We start from the raw sequence: 16,653 nt of genomic DNA on the forward strand, positions 1-16,653 counted from the left end.
GTCAGTTGTCGTCTAGAACACTGTCTGACTCGTTGCATATTCTCGGGATTTTGCGCTATGAAACGTGGTCCTCCAGGATAGCGAGGACTTCCCTCCCGTTGCGGGCGGATGCCGGCGCATCGAGCATTGTGCGACCGTCTATCTTGCACCACCTGTAACGTTTTGTATCTACCGTCCCTACGCATTTCGTTTGCACGGGGTGTCACTCGATGCCCCGCAACTCAGCGGGGGATCTTTGCTTGTTTGTGCTGCTACTCGTCTGAGCCTCCAAATTCTGTGAACAGCAGGCAGTGGCTGAGGCACGGCAATGCTACACCGTGATACTACAAAAGCATGCCTATATCACTGCATCCGGCGCTGTATTCCGCGGCCCTTTCGGCCATCTGAGTGAGAGCGGTGACTGACACGCGCATCTCATCGTGGAAGGTGTGATGGAAGCTCGGAATGATTATTGCGGATCTTAGTGGCCGATACCAGTCTCAAACTTGCTTGGTTTGTCGCGTGGAAGCGGAAAGACATTTCCTGGGTTCTGCGACACTGGCTGGTGGGCCGGAGGATCAGCCATCAATTGATCAAGATCTTTGCTGTTCCCGAGACATGGGCATTGTTGAGAAATGAAGAGGTGCCGTTGTAGAAGGAGAAGCTCAAACGAAGAGCAGGATGCGATAGCTGCCGTGCTGCACGTGGGGGCCTGCAGCGACATGCCGTTCAGATGTCATCGAAGTATCCGCTGAACCCAATGGCAGACTCGCTGCGTCCTGCAGGGCCGAAAGGGCGTACCTTTCACATGGGACTGGGCATGATGGCATGTCAATATACCGGCTTGAATTTGCAGCCACCATTCGTCTTCACTGAAATGAGCTAGATGTTTGCCTCGATCAAAATGAAATTACCTGACGGCGTAAGCGGATGAGTACGGCCCTGCCGCGTCCGTGAGCGCGCGGAAGGGCCATCCAGTGCCACTTGAAACCACCATCTGCTTCTAAAGCATTACGGCAAGCGTGCTAGCGCGGGGGGTTTCAGTGAAAAGTAACGCCCCTCGCTGATACAGTGGTCGATGAGGGGCCATTAGAGGGGTTGTAGAAGGCATGTGTAGCGGTGGCTTGTGTTCAGGAACGGTGAGGGTAAAAAGGTGTCATGGTAGCAAGAGCGTTTGCTAGGGCGCGACCGACGCTATAAGGTCCAGGATTATACGCGCTCCCCCGATTGAACGAAGACAAGCGGGGCATAATTTAGCGGACTCTGCCACTTTCTGCTGACGGGAAGCTCAATCGTGTGTAGGTGTTGTCCCGAGCCGAAAGACCTCGGCCAGACGGGTCGGTGGAATCGGTGTGTCTGTCGACACACGCAAGAAGCACCGTGTTCGCGGCGTTGAATGTTCGTGTGAGCTCTGCAAGCCGTGGCAGTCTACTGCAGGTGTGGACCTGACTAAATGCCAGTGTGGGTCCGGGGAACGGGATCCTGGCCCGAAAGTATGGATAGAGTTCCAGAGGGCAGCCGACGATCGTCTTGAAATTACTCGTGGCACGACTTGCAAGTATCCTGGGCGTCATGTTGTGAAGGTGATTACCCCTCTGCAACCCCTTTTCCCGCGCCCTTCGTCATCGTGCAACACAGACCAGCCGCCCTGGAGGGAGGGGCGACGGATTGTTTGGTATTGAAAGCTGTTGCAAAGAACTGGCGCAGGCGTCCCTAGGTGGGAAGTGAGGCGGTGAGCCACCATCTGCATGGCCTGCGTCTGATAACTGGCGGCCCACTACTCCTCCAAGAGTGTACTCGACCTTGCTCTTACCGCCACTTTATCTGGACGGAGAGCGACAGCGGGTGCTCGTTGAGGCTCTTGTGGGAGAACCATTGGACAGGCGGCTGCCATGTCGCACACCTGGGCCCAGAAGCCGAATGGTTAGGGTTACCCCGGGATGTAAGAGTTCGTGATGATTATTGTAGTATCAGAGGTTGTTGATGGCCTCGGTGTGTGATAGTCAAGAGAACCTCGGAAGAGTCGCAGCCTTGGGTGGTAGCGAGGTGCCTGCCACTGTTAACCAATCTGCCAGATACCTATGTATACAAAAACATGGCAAAGCTAGCAGAAGCAACGCAATTAATTGACACTGGACAAGTCGTGTTAGATACACTAGCGTTCCCGCAGGCAAGGATGGCGGAGTATGTATGGTGTGCCAGGTGAGGGCTGGCCTTGGGGCTTGTGCGCGCGACGGCGGCCGAGGGGGGCTCAACTCGCCCTTTCCTAATGTCTCTCTTGAGATCCCCCACCATCTCTTTCCAACAGCAACCAGCAACCCTTATCGTTCCATCATCGCGCGCGTAGCCATACCGTGCTGGCGCCCGCGTCTTCCTCTCTCCTTCTCCAACCGGCATCTCTTCCAAGCTTATTCGACGCCAATACGCGGGATGAACGAAGGGCACAGCGATTCCAATACGACGCCCATTACCACCACCACAATTTAACACCTTATTCCATCCATTGAGATGGCGTCAAACTCCTCGCCCGCCGTGCGCAAAACAGGCGCGCCTGAAAAAAAATACAAATGTCAGCAGCACCCTGCACGAGGAGCTGTATGTGAGAACATCTACTGAACTTCGTCCAGGCCAATTTTGCAACCGCGCTTTCAGCCGTAGCGAACATAGATCGCGCCACGAACGCTCACGTACGTCAAAACTCCCGTCTTTTCTGTCGCGATGGAGCTTCGCTGGGCGGGGTAGCTGTTTACGCGTTCGCCCCGCGCGTACTGTCGTTGCTACCTGCCCCTCAATTCGCCTTGTGGAAACTGTCGCTAATCATTCCTCACAGACACAAAAGAGCGACCGTTCAAATGTGCCAAGTATGTTCCCCTACACAGACGCATTATGGGAAATATGCTGACTTCAAATTTAGGTGTCGCTCGACATTCGTACGTCGCGATCTCCTCCTACGACACGACCGCACCGTTCACGCGAAGGATGGTGGCGCGCCCCTCCCCAGCGAGCAGAAGCGCCGAACGAACACCAAGGCAGCCGAACAGAAACAAGCCACGGCCGAAAGCGCGACGACACTCGAGCGCATCGAAGCCGAGAACGATGCGATGCACGAGGATGAGGACCTCAACGCGGCGGCCATGTTGATGACCGACTTCCACCACAAGGCAATGGCAAGCCAAGAGCCCGAGATGATTCCCGAGCACAACGAGCCCGTCATCTCGCCCACGGGCCCATCAATGATGGAGCCTGTCATTCCATACACTGCCCCTGGCCAGAACATGCTTCCGCAGATGCCGTGGCGAGACTCAATGGTGCCTCAATCCGAGCCCAAGTCGTCGCCCAACACCCACTCAGCCTTCAACAGCGCCAGCGCGCTCGGTTCGCATCCCCACCAGCTTCCACCCCTGATGGAGCGCACCATGTCTGGCAGCGACAGCCTCGCGCCTACTTTCTCAGCAATGAACGGCGGCAATGGATTAGGTACTCCTGGTGCCCTGTCACCCTACCCCTCCATGATGGGACCGGTATCACCAGTCGACTACCGCAAGTCGCCCGGTCCCAATCAGGCTCTGATGATGACCCGCGCCCCTCAGCTGGACTCTGAAGAGCAGTGTGCAAGGATTTACGAGAACATCAAGCAGTACGACAGTGAAAACTCGCTCTTGGAGACGTTCCACTTGCCTAGTCTGAACACGCTGAACCGCCTGTTGAAGACGTACTTCGATCTGTTCCACCACCATCTGCCTTTCTTGCACCCCGCCACCTTCAACCCCACCGAGGTGTCTGCCCCGCTATTGCTTGCTGTGCTATCGATAGGTGCTCTGTACATCTTTGACCAAGACCAAGCCTACATGCTGCACATCGGATCAAAGGTCCTAGTCAACCAGTTCCTCCAGAACAAGGAAAACTTCAGTTCCCGCAAATGCCCGTTGTGGACGATGCAGAGCACCCTGCTCAACATGATTTTCTCTAGCTGGAGCGGTGATCCAAAGGGCCTCGAGTGGGCTTGTTCGATTAAAAGTCTTCTTGCCAACGTACGTACATGTCTGTCTTACTCACGATGGCCACTAATACATCGCAGATGGTCGCTGGAAACCGATACGAACTCAAGCTCCGATCTGATGCCCGCGATGGCGCTCAGCCAAACCACGAAGAATGGGTCGTCGACGAGCAATGCCGACGGACTTACTATGCCGTCTACATCTTCTTCGGCCTACTGACGCTCACCTACAACCACACTCCTGCAATGGGTTTCAATGAGTTCGACACCTTGGAGCTGCCTTCTTCGGAGTCGCTCTGGACCATGGAGGTTTCAGATGACGAAGCCTGGCGCGAGAGTCTGAGTGCTTCTAGAATCATCACGTTCCGCCAAGCGCATGACAACCTGTTCCAAGGCGAGACTGCTCGTTACAGTGCTTTCGCCACACGCGTCATGATCAACGCATTGTTCCTCGAAGTATGGTACCACAAGCGTAGCCCTGAAGCTCTCCAAGACGTAGTCACCGAGTACAAGCTTCGCCTGGCCCTGGAAACATGGGAGAAATCGCTTGAGCTCTGCGAGCCTGAGACAGTCGTTGTCCAACTGAGCGCTCCACACAAGGGCCATCCTCTTATTTTCAACGCCATGGCGCTGTACAGGAATACCAGGGCCCGACTCGTGGTCGATCTCAAGTCCATCCAAGAAGCTCTCCGCTATCACGACTCCTACGAAGTAGCTGCTGCTATGACAAATGCCCGCGACAAGGTCCAGCGTTCACCAGAGATGATCAAGGTCATCCAAGAATGCTTCGATTGCATCGAGGTCGCTGCCGTGCAAGGCATACGCTGGGTTGCTCGAACTTCCGCTACCAACTGGAGCATCGAGCATCCACTTACCGGCATGGATCTGATGGTCATCTTGACGCTCTGGCTCTACCGCCTGGAGCACGACGAAGAGCCAGCCACCGAGGAGGAGCTAGCCATGTACAACAAGCTGCGCAATCTGTTTGATGACGACTCCGTGGATGTCTACGGTGCAAAGCTGAGCTCCACTGTCGCGCGACTATGGGGCAGCATGATCGACGAGGTCGTCGTTTGGGGGTATGTAAATGCTTTTCTATCTTTCAGTAACCTGGCACTAACGATATTTAGCATCACCAAACTTATGGGCGAAGCTTTCAAGCTACATTCGCAAGCACTTGTTGGCTACGAAGATGCCATGTCGTCTCGTTCCGGATCCGCTACGCCATCAATGGCTGCTGGTGGTGTCCAGGTGCTCGAGATGCAGATGGCCTACTAAGCGAGAGATAGCTTCCAGAGCTGATCGCGATTTTCCACGATCTTGTTTCCATGTCGCGTTACTTTTACAGACTGTGGATTTCTTTCTATATTTCGTCCTCTCCTTGCACCTGGGAGCATGGCAAGGAGTTTGGCGCCCTCAGCATCGGTCTATTGTTTATTTCATTTCATTTCATTTTTCTCAAGATCGGGGTAATACGGCGCACAGGGCGGGTCTGGTCCAGATTCCTACACTCTCGAGCTCATGCTCTACTCATTTGGCATTCTTCTAATACCTCTCCCTCGCTCATACCCATCGGCATTTCTGGACTGTTGAAGGCTGGCCCTAGGCGCGTTATTGCTTCACTTCGGTTCTGCTACTAGCGCTGCCTTTGTTGCATTCTTGCTAATATCTATTTCTTTTTGCCTGTACTTCGGTAATGCCTTTTCTTGGTGGCATTGGGCTCTTTCTTTACATATACCATAGTATGTCATGATTCGGCTTCGCGGTGACGGAGATGGGAGATATTACGGTAGTGGATATGAAGTGAAGGTGTAAATCGGTCTTAAATAGCACTGTATGAATACGTCTTCTTATGCCATTATGACTTGAACGTAAATTAGTATCTGCCATTCTGTGATGTTTTTGACCTAACCACCGTTATCGACTTACCAACCCACCAACGTACACACCCAAAGTCCCTCGCGATAAGACTTCAAATTCGAGCGCGAGCCCACAAGATGTTTTTGACCTAGCTGGCTACTAATCCATGGTTGCTCACATGTGCACGGACAATAAACGTTAGCGCGTAATGTAGAGCTTGAGCCTTCGAAAATTTCGCGAAACCGACTTCAGCACGACGCATTACCAGCCACCACATCTTCGCATTTCTAATTCCTACCCAAAACGTACAGTCGCTTACCCTCACAATGTCGAAAGATATCGAAGAGAAGAGGCTGAAGAAGGAGAAGAAGGACAAGAAGGAAAAGAAGGAAAAGCGCGCAGAGACAGACGGCGTGTCCAAGAGCAAAAAGGACAAGAAGGAGAAGAAGGTCAAGGGCGATGTCGAGATGGTAGACGCGCTCGAGGCTGAGCTCGAGAAGGAGCCAGAAGTCTCAATGGTCAACGTCGTGGACGGTGATGAGCCGCGCGGCGCACTCGTTCCCTTTGCCTTTCCCCTCGCAGACAACGACAAGGAGGTCAAGAAGATCCTCAAAACCGTCAAGAAGTGTATGTTTCTCACTTTCCATTCATTGGCCTGTTGGCGCACTTGAAAGAACAAGACTGACGTTCATCCTGCTACAGCCGCCAAGTCCAAGACCCTCCGTCGCGGTGTCAAGGAAGTCGTAAAAGCGCTGCGCAAGTCCGCTGCTTCCGGCGCCGGATCTTCCCTCGATGACCCCAGCGCCATCGTTGTCATCGCCGCCGATATCTCGCCCATGGACGTCATTGCGCATATCCCTGTTCTCTGCGAAGACCACAACGTACCCTACATCTACATCAAGAGCCGCGCGCAGCTCGGCGAGGCCAGCGCAACAAAGCGACCCACCAGTGTGGTCATGATTGGAAAGGACAGGATGGGCAAGAAGGCCGGCGAGGGCGACGAGGAGTTCACCGAGGCATACGGAGAGCTGGTCAAGGTTGTTGGCAAGGCTGCTAAGACAGTCAAGAAGTGAGAGCAATGCGACAAGTGGAGATGAAGGTGATCGGCCGTGTGTCGAGTGTATTGTTCAAAAGGGAAATGAGGAGTCTGGCGTTTTTCACCCATGGTTGGCTGATCAGTCCTCCTAGTGTTACTGTTTCAATTCTAGGCATCGAGCTAGGCTTGCAATATACCTTTACAAAACTTCACGCGCTCATGCCAACGGACAATTTACTCAGTCGTCATCTGGTGAACCAGCTGCATTCACGGGTCTCGCTCGTAGGGCCTACACAAAACATTCAACGGAGCTCCATGAAGATCGTCTGCAATTCGAGGTTCGATCCGATAAAAGAATGTCGGGGTTATGTACATATCGAGACAACCAAGTATAAACACGAAGAGAAATCGTTCACCATCCGCCAGCAGTTGACATTGTCAGTCGCAAGTTCACAGCCAAGGCCCAAGGGCCCATAGCCCTCCAATTCTTTGCATTTGAGCACGGAGCTCTGACAACAGCGCTTAATTGGCAGCCGTCCACAGCGCCGGATCAGGGAACGTGTAAGTCGTAGGGTTGGTGTAGATGTTGAACACAATACCCGGCATGTCCTTCGTGTACAAGCTCGTACCAGGAACGCCAGCCGTCGGGGCAACAGAACCGCTACCACCGACCTTGAGGTTCAAGCCTACAGCAATACTCAGCATGTGATCTTTTTACATTGAAAGCAGCCTGGAAGATGAGTGACTTACACTGGGGGTACAGCTGCGCGCCATTCACGTTCTGCCCACCGTGAAGAGCAATAATCTCATGACGGATAACGTAGTTGCCAGGAGCAAGCTTGGCGGGAAGAACAGTGGAGACCTTGAACTTGTTTTTGATGAGCGTGTCTGTAACCCAAGTTCCCGGGCTGACAATGGCAGATTGAGAGATCTTGGACCAGCGCAGAGCACTGGGGGTCAGAGTGGTGCAGTCGCCTGGAGGGAAGAAGTGATTAGTAACGGCGCATACTGTACTGATTCATGTGCATCACTTACCGTTGCAAGGCGCGATGTAATTGATGATCGGCCCCTTGTGACTATCAGGCCAAGTGCTCCACTCAAACTCAATTGTGTCTCCCGGGTTGACATTAGCGTAGAGACGTCCCGCAGTAGCACTCTTGTGGCAGTTCACGTCCGCTGTACCGACCGATGCGGGCTCGACGAAACCGATGTCTTGGTTCAACGCATCCCAGCCTGCGGTTTGGGGGCGACTGTCCTTTGAGAAGTAGTACCACACGGGGTCGGAGCCGTTGGTGAAGGTGCCCTTTACGTTGACACCTTTGACGAAGCCGTGGGCGGATGCTGTGTCGAGAAGGGCAGCGATGGCGCCGAGGAGGAGTGCGGATGTGTACATCGTGGAGTGTGTGTGAGGGAATGGTAGCGAATGTTGTTGCTTTAATGCTGATCTGTTATGCTTGTTTCTACCTACTCTTATATGCCATCCCAAGGTCTTGATAGTCTGTGTGGTCTCTCATGGTTTTCCTAATCAGAGACGGAGCACATCGACCGATTGTATCAGGTAAAACAAGGCTCGTATAGTACTGTTAGATGACTGCAAGTCATTGCCTAGGGCTTTGCAACGGTAACGGGCATAGTCACTAAGGCGAAGCATAGCTTGTTGCTCCATGGCCACACACACGCTGCGTGCCGTATAGCTTCCAAGATCTTTGATGGCTCAGGAAACCGGTCACAAGCAAAGAAGCTGATATTGCTGTGATATTGATTCCGTTTCCGAGTGTGGTTGTGGCGCAGAGGGGCGCGTGTCCTGGTTTTCTTTTGGGGTAATCTATTCTCCCCGGGAAGCCGCAAGCGAGCAATCTAAATACTGAGAAAGCAGCGAATAGTAATCATATAGTGTGCACATTGAAGTCACACTCGTCACACGGGAGTGTTGTAAGGTTGCGGACGTTGAAGGGAATTTCTCCGTTGGCTCGCTACTGCCACAGCAGAAGATGCACGTGGCGAATGGAGTACCTGCCTCGTCCATGACAAAATCTAGCCACTTCACTCCTGACAAACTCTGATCTTTTGTTCGCTACAGGAAGGTCTTACAGAGATCGTGTATAGGAATCGATATTCTAGACGCTGACAAAGGTGCTGGGTTGTGCAGCCTATCCTGGCCCGTGTCTATCGTAGACTCCAAGTTGGGTGCTCGATCAAGCATATGGCTTCCAGGACTTCTCTGACATGATGTTCCTATCTCTGCCCAAATTGGGTCAGCGTGTGTGTGCCGGACGGTATGGTAGCACCTGCGCGATGTCAACACAACCCCTTCAGGAGCAGCAACTTTCAGAAATACCATCTCGTCCTTTGGCTCTTGATCCGGTACCGCTGTCTCCTCTTCGCTAACCTTCTGCGCATCGCTCTCGTCTTTGTCGCCCAATTTTTGCTCGACCTCGACCTTCGTTTCCCTGTCGCTCACTTCCTCTTCGCCACCCATGTCGTCGTCGCTCATCTCGTCCTCTGACCCCGTCTCTCTGTCTGCCTCCGCGATCTCGTAGTCCTCCTCCACTCCGACATAGTAAAACTCTAGGGTACGAAGCACATCCGCCTCAACATCCGGGACTGGTGTGTCCTCGGGCCGTTCCTCGTCATTGACCAAAGCTTCCCTGAAAGCACACAATTTAGTTTCTGGCTCCAAATAGTGTAGAGTAAACCCACCTTGTCTCTTCTAAGCCCTCGTGAAGGTCATCCAGCGCCTCTTTCAGATCCGGATTTGGATCGTTACCATGCCATTGCTTCGTAATACGCCAAAGGGTTTCGCCCTTGACGTAAAAGACGTATGCTTCATGGAAGTCATCCAGAAGACATGCAAGCATCGTGAAACATTTGATGCGGTGAAAACGAGGGATAGCGGAGTCGGCGAGCAAATTGCGGACGGCCTCGGTACACTTCTCGAATTCGTCTTGTTCGAGCAGCGCAATAGCAGCGTTGAAGTCCGTCGTAAACCGGCGATCAATTTCATCAAAAGTGGCCATCTAGAACGTGTATAGGGTTGATGTGGGGGTGGGTGAGAGAGGTTGAATCTGCGGTTTGTGGATAGCATGGCGATGCATGGATGAAAGATCTGGCTGCACGTGGCAGACAAACGCGCCAGGACTTCTTCAGGTCCTACGTCATTGTATGGCACCCGGAGGTGAGTGACAGGTAAGAGGCAGGAACGTTGGGTGCAGAAAGTTGAGATCTGATGATCAATTACTCTCAAATAAGGCGTCTCGAAGTATCAGACGTTGATTGAAGGCTCTCATGAAGGTCATTCTCTCCCTAGACAGTCTTCATCCAGCTCGGTTCCTCCTGCTCAAAAGACTTGAACCCTGGAGCGGGAATCTTATCAAACAGTCCACCCTTCAACGCAATCTTATCGCCAGCCAGTACAGACGTGATTGGGCTTCCTCTAATTAGCTAAACTTCTCCCCAATGCTACATAGGCCATCAACTCACCAGCCGCAGTTGCTGCAGAATTGACGAGTAATTGGGTTCCCGCTCTTCGTGTCGTTGTCGCGGTAGTCTTTGAGATACTTGCTCGGATCGTTGATTGTGACTTGGGGACTGTCGAGAATGTATACGATTGATCCGATGCTTCCTCCTGCGCGGCGGCAGTTGGCACTTCCACGGTCAGTATGGAGATGCAGTTAGAGGCTCTAGTGATAATGCATACCAGTAGCAAATAGCGGACTGTTCAGGCATAGTAGGCATGGAAACTTTGATGCTTCCGCAGTTGCAGCGTCCCTCGGCCATCGTGATTGAATGCGGAACGGGGCTTTCTCGGTGAACAGTGTACTGGAAGTCTTATATCCTGCAATGCTGAGAGGATTGGAAGTAGGCAAAATTTGACGAGAAGATGAGAGCAAAGATCTTGCAGAAAAGAGGTGCTAATTACTGGATTAGAGACAGAAACCGTTTGGGTCTTATGACGTGTTGCGGAGTAGGCCTCGGCAAACTAATCAGGGCAAGTCGCTGCCAGTAACGCGCATCGTGTATTACCATCGCCGTCCAGAATCGTGCTATTGCTTCATTGAGTCGTTACATTCAAGGTTCGGGACGCGATGATGACGCCTCGGACGAGGCATGCTTCCAAAAGCGAATGATCCCGCTTGACTACCTATCTAAGTAGGTACCGGGTGCTCAATGGGAGCTTGGTGACATCCCTGACGCGGTCAGTTGGGGAAACCTTCTGTATTCCATGACAAGACGGGGTAAATGGCCTCAATAGACTCGATGAACCGATCGGCATTCTGATAGTGCTATTACTGATCCGGCGCACAGGGGCTTCGTGTGTAGTGGGGTGTGTAAGCATTAATCATTCTCCCGCTCTAAAAACACACAGTACAGCAGCTGAGGGGATGTCTTTGATAGATAATATTGTAGAGAAGATCACTGAGATGGAGTGAGGCTGAAGCATAATATGCGTTATCCTCAGAGGCGTCCGGATCAGGCTAGCGTGCCATTCAGTCCTAACGCGGCGCGATTCCGCGTCTACAAACGATGACCAGAACAACACGACGATACCACTACAAAGCGACACCAATACTACACACGCCTTCACAAACCTCTGGCACCAGAGTCCTACCCCAAAATGGTAATTGAAAAGCCTCTTGTCTCAAAAGGAAGCCCCATACTAACCCCCACAGACGCGCGACTCAACAGCAACCTACCTCCACATGCACTCGTCGCACCACGCCGACCTCCTCGAGCAATTCACCAACCTCACCTCCTCCCAACTCACACCGGAAGACATCTACATCCCGCCGCACCTCCAACCCGTAAACCCCGAAGACGAAGACGACGTCGTCCCAGACCAACACGCCGCATTCGGCATCCAGCGAGCGACACAGACAAAGAAGGAGCCGACATGGCGGGATCTAGGTCTTGATGAACTACTGAGGAGAGGCCCTATGGTCGGCGGAAGCGGGAGTGGCAGCGGAACGGCGGTTGCGAGCGGTGGTGGGATTGTTGGGCAGGGAAGAGAGGAGCCGTTGAGGTTGGCTTTGGCCAGGCAGCCCGGTGCGAGGATGGGAGTTAGAGCGGGGAATGGGAGTGGTGAGAGTTCTGGGAGTGGGGGTAGTGGCGCGAGTGGTGCTGCTGGGAATGGATTGCCGCGATGAAGGGAGGCTACACACTGAAGGACAAGCACTGAAAATGGCGGCAAGACACATTCTTCAACTTTGCGAAACAAGTTACAGGCAGTGGGCAGGTGGTATTGGTGTCCTGACTAGAGCTGTGATATCGACATCTGAAGGCCGCTCCGACAGGGAACTTTGGCAACGGCTTCACAGCCTACTGCGATCGCCGATGAAGGCCATACGAAGTGGCACCGTTCATCACGTACCCAACACTACGGATGGCTTTATTGGGATTCACTGCGCGATAAGGGTGGACATGAAACGAGCGTGGAAGACCAACTTATTCGCGTAGGGTCCAAGATTCGCGTTGTGTCTCTGGCTAAGGCGTGAACAATTCGCAAATGGATAGGACAAACTTCCATTCACAGGATTCAATACAGCATGATGAGATCACGGACATCATATATGGCACATTAACTGACGAAATGTGAACGATTTTCGAGAAATGCTTCACGCCATGTCTAGATGATGGTTTGATAATCAGACTCCTCTCAGCCCACCTGATACATTCGGACGCCCTCCTCTGTCCTTGTAGTATCAACGCTCACTTGCTGTGTACGCAGGCACATCAACCTACGTGCGCGCTCGCAGTACGCTTGCCAGACAAACACCGCCTTGATCACGCACCACACATAGTGCCGCCAACGCATCCGGCTGATACCTCCGTCGGCCTGAGGCATCTTCTGTCGAACGATTCTGTACATCAATGCCTGCGCTAAGGCCTCCCAGTTTGCGCATCGACCGCAGCCGTCACCTACTGTGCCCTCAAGATCCCTGATACGGTCGCATACGAGCCGGTACATCTCAAAAGCATCTGCGTGCTTGGCGAGAGGTGCGTCAGGGCGCGCGAGAGACGTGGGATCGTTGAACCGAGGTTGTGCCGTTATGAGATGTACTGGGTTGTGTCGCTTCATGTACGAGGGATCTTTGGGTACCCCTTCCTCTTTTCTCAACGACTGGTAATGGAAGCGGCGAGCAACGTTGATCATCATAATGGGCAAATCGTGGATCATGGCTTCTGCATTCCACTGGAACGGCATCGGAGCGGTAGTGGTGAGCAGTTCTCGAGTCTGCAAGTTAATGATGCGGTACGTCTCCTTTGCCAGAGATGTTGGTATATGCAGGGATAGGGAGAGGCCCTGGATGCCGACATCGCGTCGACCGTCGTCTGTGTTTTCTAGTTCATAGAGGAAGGGAATCTCAATCGGCTCGCGACACATGGGGCAAAGACATCTTCGCTTTCTTTTGAACCACACACTCAGACAAGAAAGGCAGAAGACATGTCCACATGGTGTCCGGATTGGTTCGACAGTTTGTTCGAGGAAGGTCTTCCTGTATGCTCCCGGTAGTTGGCTGAGGAAGTCCAGGTGTGTCTCGACGCCTGCACCGATGCTTCCATATTCTCGACCACAGACAAAGCACGTCGGCTCATCCCGTGGTGCTTCCGTGGGTGTAGTGACGGCGAGTACGCGGTCAACAACGTCTTGGTATGTGGCAGATGATGAGTCCATGTTCGGTTGAGGTCTATAGTTGTATAAACGCATTTAGACTACTGGGTAGCCCATTTATCCTCCATGGCTCTGCGTTGCCACCAACGAACAGGAGAATTCCTGGTTGCATTGAATGATCGCAGAAGGAGTCCAGTAGCCACAGCCATTCACCTTCGAGCTGTTTAGCCCAGGCGATGTGTGATGCTATGTATGTAAGCATTCAACCGACACAGCTTTCACTTATTCGTGTATAGCTCGTATAACAGTGGTAACAGTGGGTGTACTTGGTATATAACATGTGAATGATGAGTGGAGACAAATCTGCTGCTCAGTCATCCGTCAGATCAATACACTCAACCCCCACTGGTACCTTATAAGTACTTATTGGTTGTTTGTTTGGCATGACAGCAAACGAAGAAGTACGTGGCTCGTTTGCGTCCTTGGCAGGGTCGGGAGGTGTCGTTGCGAAGTGTCGAAGCCGAGCAGCGCGTATCTCAGCTGCGGTAGGTGCAGGAGATGGTGTAACTTGATCTTCTGTATTTGGATTCGAAGGTAGCGTTGCAGACACTGGTAATAGATTAGCGCGCGGGGGAGGGCGCGACCAGTCAGGTAGGTCGACTGGTTCCCTTCCTATAAGACCTGCGTGAACACCCCTCATTGGCATGCTTGATATGCGCGATTCATTCTCCACTCGTCGGGGATTTTGAGAAGCTCTGGAGGGCACGGCCGCGCTCAGTGCTTCATCAAGCGACCAAGCAGGTACAGAGGCCCCGTGTACATCTCTGCCGGCTTCTCTCATTGCGAAGATGCTTTCGTATCTGCCACGATTTGAAGACGGTAAAGTGGAAGGCCTTTGTATTGGGGGTATCTTGGCGCCTTGATCTTGCATGCTTAGCCGCAAAGCTAACTGCAGCTCTTCGTCTTCTTCATCTAGGATATCGAATGGCAATGTGTTTGCTACAGGGTTTCGGAAAGGATCCGAAACGGGTGAATCGTTCTCCTGATCTGACGGCTCAGGCGAACCAAGATCGATGATATGAGATGTCGTCGGCTGATTCAATGCAGGTTCTTGAGAGCGAGCGTTGGCTGGTAGAGAAAGCCCACCCTCATCTTCAGAGTCCGAGAGTGCAATATAATCGAAGATCTTTTGTGCTGTGGGCGTCATTTGCGTATCTTGAGACTTGGCCTTTGCAGCTGGTCCTCTGGATTTCCTGGGGGATGCACTGTATGTAGCCCGGGTAGCGGATATATCGTCTCTTTTGTTCGTACGTTTCCGCTTAGCTGTGCCTGAGGCTTCGGCGTCTTCCCCAACTTCAGCTATTGGTCGCTTGCGTTTTGGCGTACGCTTTGGTGGTGCAGGGGGCGGTTCCAGTACGTCCGGCGGAAGAACTTTACGCAGCCAGTACTCGGGATATTCGCATTCGACACGATGCTCTGGGTCAAACAAGGTCTGCTTGTCTCCATTCCAGCACCCTAAGCGCTCACCTTCGAAGTCGGCTCTGCTCAGGGTAGTGACACCAAAGGGTGAAAAAGTAAGCTTACGTTCGAAAGTGCGCATGGTCAGTTCGTTGTCGGTCTTCTTCGCTTTTTGCTTTGTGAGCCTGATGCCGTGGACCAGTTCTTGCGATAGAGATGGATCTCTTGCTATCAGGCTTCGTGTCAGCAGCACAGGCCCAACCCAGTTCATGTATAAACGTCCCCATATGTTGAAGCGCTCGCTGGTAAGTGTAAGCAACTTCAGCTCCTGGATCGGGCGAAGATAGTCAAGGTTGAGGCGCGACTTGCTAAGTAAATCTGTGTCGCTGGTGACTTTCGGTTTGTAGTACTTCTGTAAGGTCTTGAAGTCTGGGAAGGCTGGCGGGATTTCGATAGCGCGCCCGCGAGCACTCCGCTCCAGGAACATGGCCAGCTCCACAGTCCACATGCCGCACTCCATCTGATCTCGACAGGCACAAAGCCGCCGACCGAGTCCTTGCTTGACTGCCTGCAAGGCTAGAGCCGGCCCACACTGTGGTAGACCTTTCACGTCGTAGTCCCCACCTACAAGCATGGCAAAGAGCACAAGTCCTTCTCGGTCTAGGCCATATTTCTCTTTCAGATCGTGTGCTCGTACAACGCTGGCGTATTTCCCATTCTTCTTGGTGTTCTCCTTGGACCTGTCTGTCGTGCCCTTTTCTTTCGCGACACGGTGATCGCGTAGCCAGAGGGTGCAGCCAAACATGATACAGTCAGAATCTTGCGACCAAACAGCGTCAACCATGCCCAGAATCTGCAGACGGGCGCATTCTGCCTCTGCTTCCCCCGGGGCCTCGTGGTATGGGATCCCAAAGTATTGAAGCATCTCCTTGAGCAAGCGCTGCTCTTCGTAGTTTATCCGTTGCCCACCTCGCTTTCCCCGCTTCCAAGGTCGACCGGGGCCATCGAACACGAATATGAGCTGAATGTTTAGGGTGAGGAGGCGGCAGATACGGTAGAACATGGCTTTCTCGATGCCTTGGTAGGCGTACTCGCTGGAGGCTGGTCCTGTCAGCAAGAGCAGACACGACACGTGTACTACTTACTCTCCCGTATAGTGTAAACTTGCTGCACCGTGAGGTTGTTGAAGCGCCAATCGGCCTCGTCAACAGCAATGCGGAGTGACCTGCCATGACGCCGGTGGTGCTCTTCGGCGAGTTGCGCAACGGGTACGCTTTCTTCGTGCTTCTTAATCGTGTCCCATAATCTGTCCAGGCGTCAGTACGAGCTCCAATCCCAATTGGTCTGGAGGCTTACGCTGGAAGGCCCATGACGTGGGTGTGGGGAAGAGGGAGGTCGGCTAGCCGACCGTTGCACGCGTCTTAGCGCGATTGGCGAGGATTATATGGCAGGCTGGGGCAGCCGCTGCTAAAGGAGACGATAAGCAAATCTGCTATGAGGGAGGCTCAATCAGACATCGTTTGCTGTTCAAGACGGCAGTAGTCGTACGATGGGATGTGGCGCGGTCGACCATCGCCAAATCTCCTTATCGCTCCTCCAAGGTTCCATTGCGCGACGCGAGAGCACGTGATTTGCCTTTTCAGTCTAAGCGCCATTCGGGCATCCTCCAGGGCTCAATCCATCTCAGTACTCACTCTTTCACTTCATCTTGTC

The 16,653-nt window shown here is 52.9% G+C and overlaps 8 protein-coding genes across 8 annotated transcripts; 3 read left to right on the top strand and 5 right to left on the bottom strand.

Annotated features, from left to right (window-relative positions):
* Positions 1-2,831: 2,831 nt before the first annotated feature.
* J4E79_007887 (uncharacterized protein) lies at positions 2,832-5,254 on the top strand (the record flags this gene model as incomplete). Its single annotated transcript, XM_049356749.1, is given in 4 exon segments — positions 2,832-2,840; positions 2,859-4,010; positions 4,058-5,055; positions 5,107-5,254. The coding sequence occupies 4 exon segments, from the start codon at positions 2,832-2,834 to the stop codon at positions 5,252-5,254; spliced, it is 2,307 nt and encodes a 768-aa protein (XP_049208596.1).
* Positions 5,255-6,162: 908 nt separating this feature from the next.
* On the top strand, positions 6,163-6,909 carry J4E79_007888 (uncharacterized protein; the record flags this gene model as incomplete). The annotated part of the gene is made up of 2 exons (XM_049356750.1): positions 6,163-6,463; positions 6,539-6,909. 2 exons carry the CDS (start codon positions 6,163-6,165, stop codon positions 6,907-6,909), a joined length of 672 nt encoding a protein of 223 aa, XP_049208597.1.
* A 485-nt stretch (positions 6,910-7,394) lies between these two features.
* On the bottom strand, positions 7,395-8,265 carry J4E79_007889 (uncharacterized protein; the record flags this gene model as incomplete). Its single annotated transcript, XM_049356751.1, has 3 exons — positions 7,395-7,558; positions 7,623-7,847; positions 7,908-8,265. The coding sequence occupies 3 exons, from the start codon at positions 8,263-8,265 to the stop codon at positions 7,395-7,397; spliced, it is 747 nt and encodes a 248-aa protein (XP_049208598.1).
* An 862-nt stretch (positions 8,266-9,127) lies between these two features.
* J4E79_007890 (uncharacterized protein) lies at positions 9,128-9,889 on the bottom strand (the record flags this gene model as incomplete). The annotated part of the gene is made up of 3 exons (XM_049356752.1): positions 9,128-9,160; positions 9,211-9,520; positions 9,573-9,889. The coding sequence occupies 3 exons, from the start codon at positions 9,887-9,889 to the stop codon at positions 9,128-9,130; spliced, it is 660 nt and encodes a 219-aa protein (XP_049208599.1).
* Positions 9,890-10,175: 286 nt separating this feature from the next.
* Positions 10,176-10,649, bottom strand: J4E79_007891 (uncharacterized protein; the record flags this gene model as incomplete). Its single annotated transcript, XM_049356753.1, has 3 exons — positions 10,176-10,299; positions 10,353-10,517; positions 10,570-10,649. The coding sequence occupies 3 exons, from the start codon at positions 10,647-10,649 to the stop codon at positions 10,176-10,178; spliced, it is 369 nt and encodes a 122-aa protein (XP_049208600.1).
* A 923-nt stretch (positions 10,650-11,572) lies between these two features.
* Positions 11,573-12,016, top strand: J4E79_007892 (uncharacterized protein; the record flags this gene model as incomplete). The annotated part of the gene is made up of 1 exon (XM_049356754.1): positions 11,573-12,016. One exon carries the CDS (start codon positions 11,573-11,575, stop codon positions 12,014-12,016), a length of 444 nt encoding a protein of 147 aa, XP_049208601.1.
* A 509-nt stretch (positions 12,017-12,525) lies between these two features.
* On the bottom strand, positions 12,526-13,545 carry J4E79_007893 (uncharacterized protein; the record flags this gene model as incomplete). Its single annotated transcript, XM_049356755.1, has 1 exon — positions 12,526-13,545. The coding sequence occupies one exon, from the start codon at positions 13,543-13,545 to the stop codon at positions 12,526-12,528; it is 1,020 nt and encodes a 339-aa protein (XP_049208602.1).
* Positions 13,546-13,852: 307 nt separating this feature from the next.
* J4E79_007894 (uncharacterized protein) lies at positions 13,853-16,310 on the bottom strand (the record flags this gene model as incomplete). Its single annotated transcript, XM_049356756.1, has 3 exons — positions 13,853-16,041; positions 16,086-16,246; positions 16,297-16,310. 3 exons carry the CDS (start codon positions 16,308-16,310, stop codon positions 13,853-13,855), a joined length of 2,364 nt encoding a protein of 787 aa, XP_049208603.1.
* Between the last annotated feature and the right edge of the window lie 343 nt (positions 16,311-16,653).

Source organism: Alternaria viburni (assembly GCF_023758015.1).
Source record: "Alternaria viburni strain BMP 2772 chromosome Unknown scaffold_18, whole genome shotgun sequence".
NCBI lineage: Eukaryota > Fungi > Ascomycota > Dothideomycetes > Pleosporales > Pleosporaceae > Alternaria > Alternaria viburni.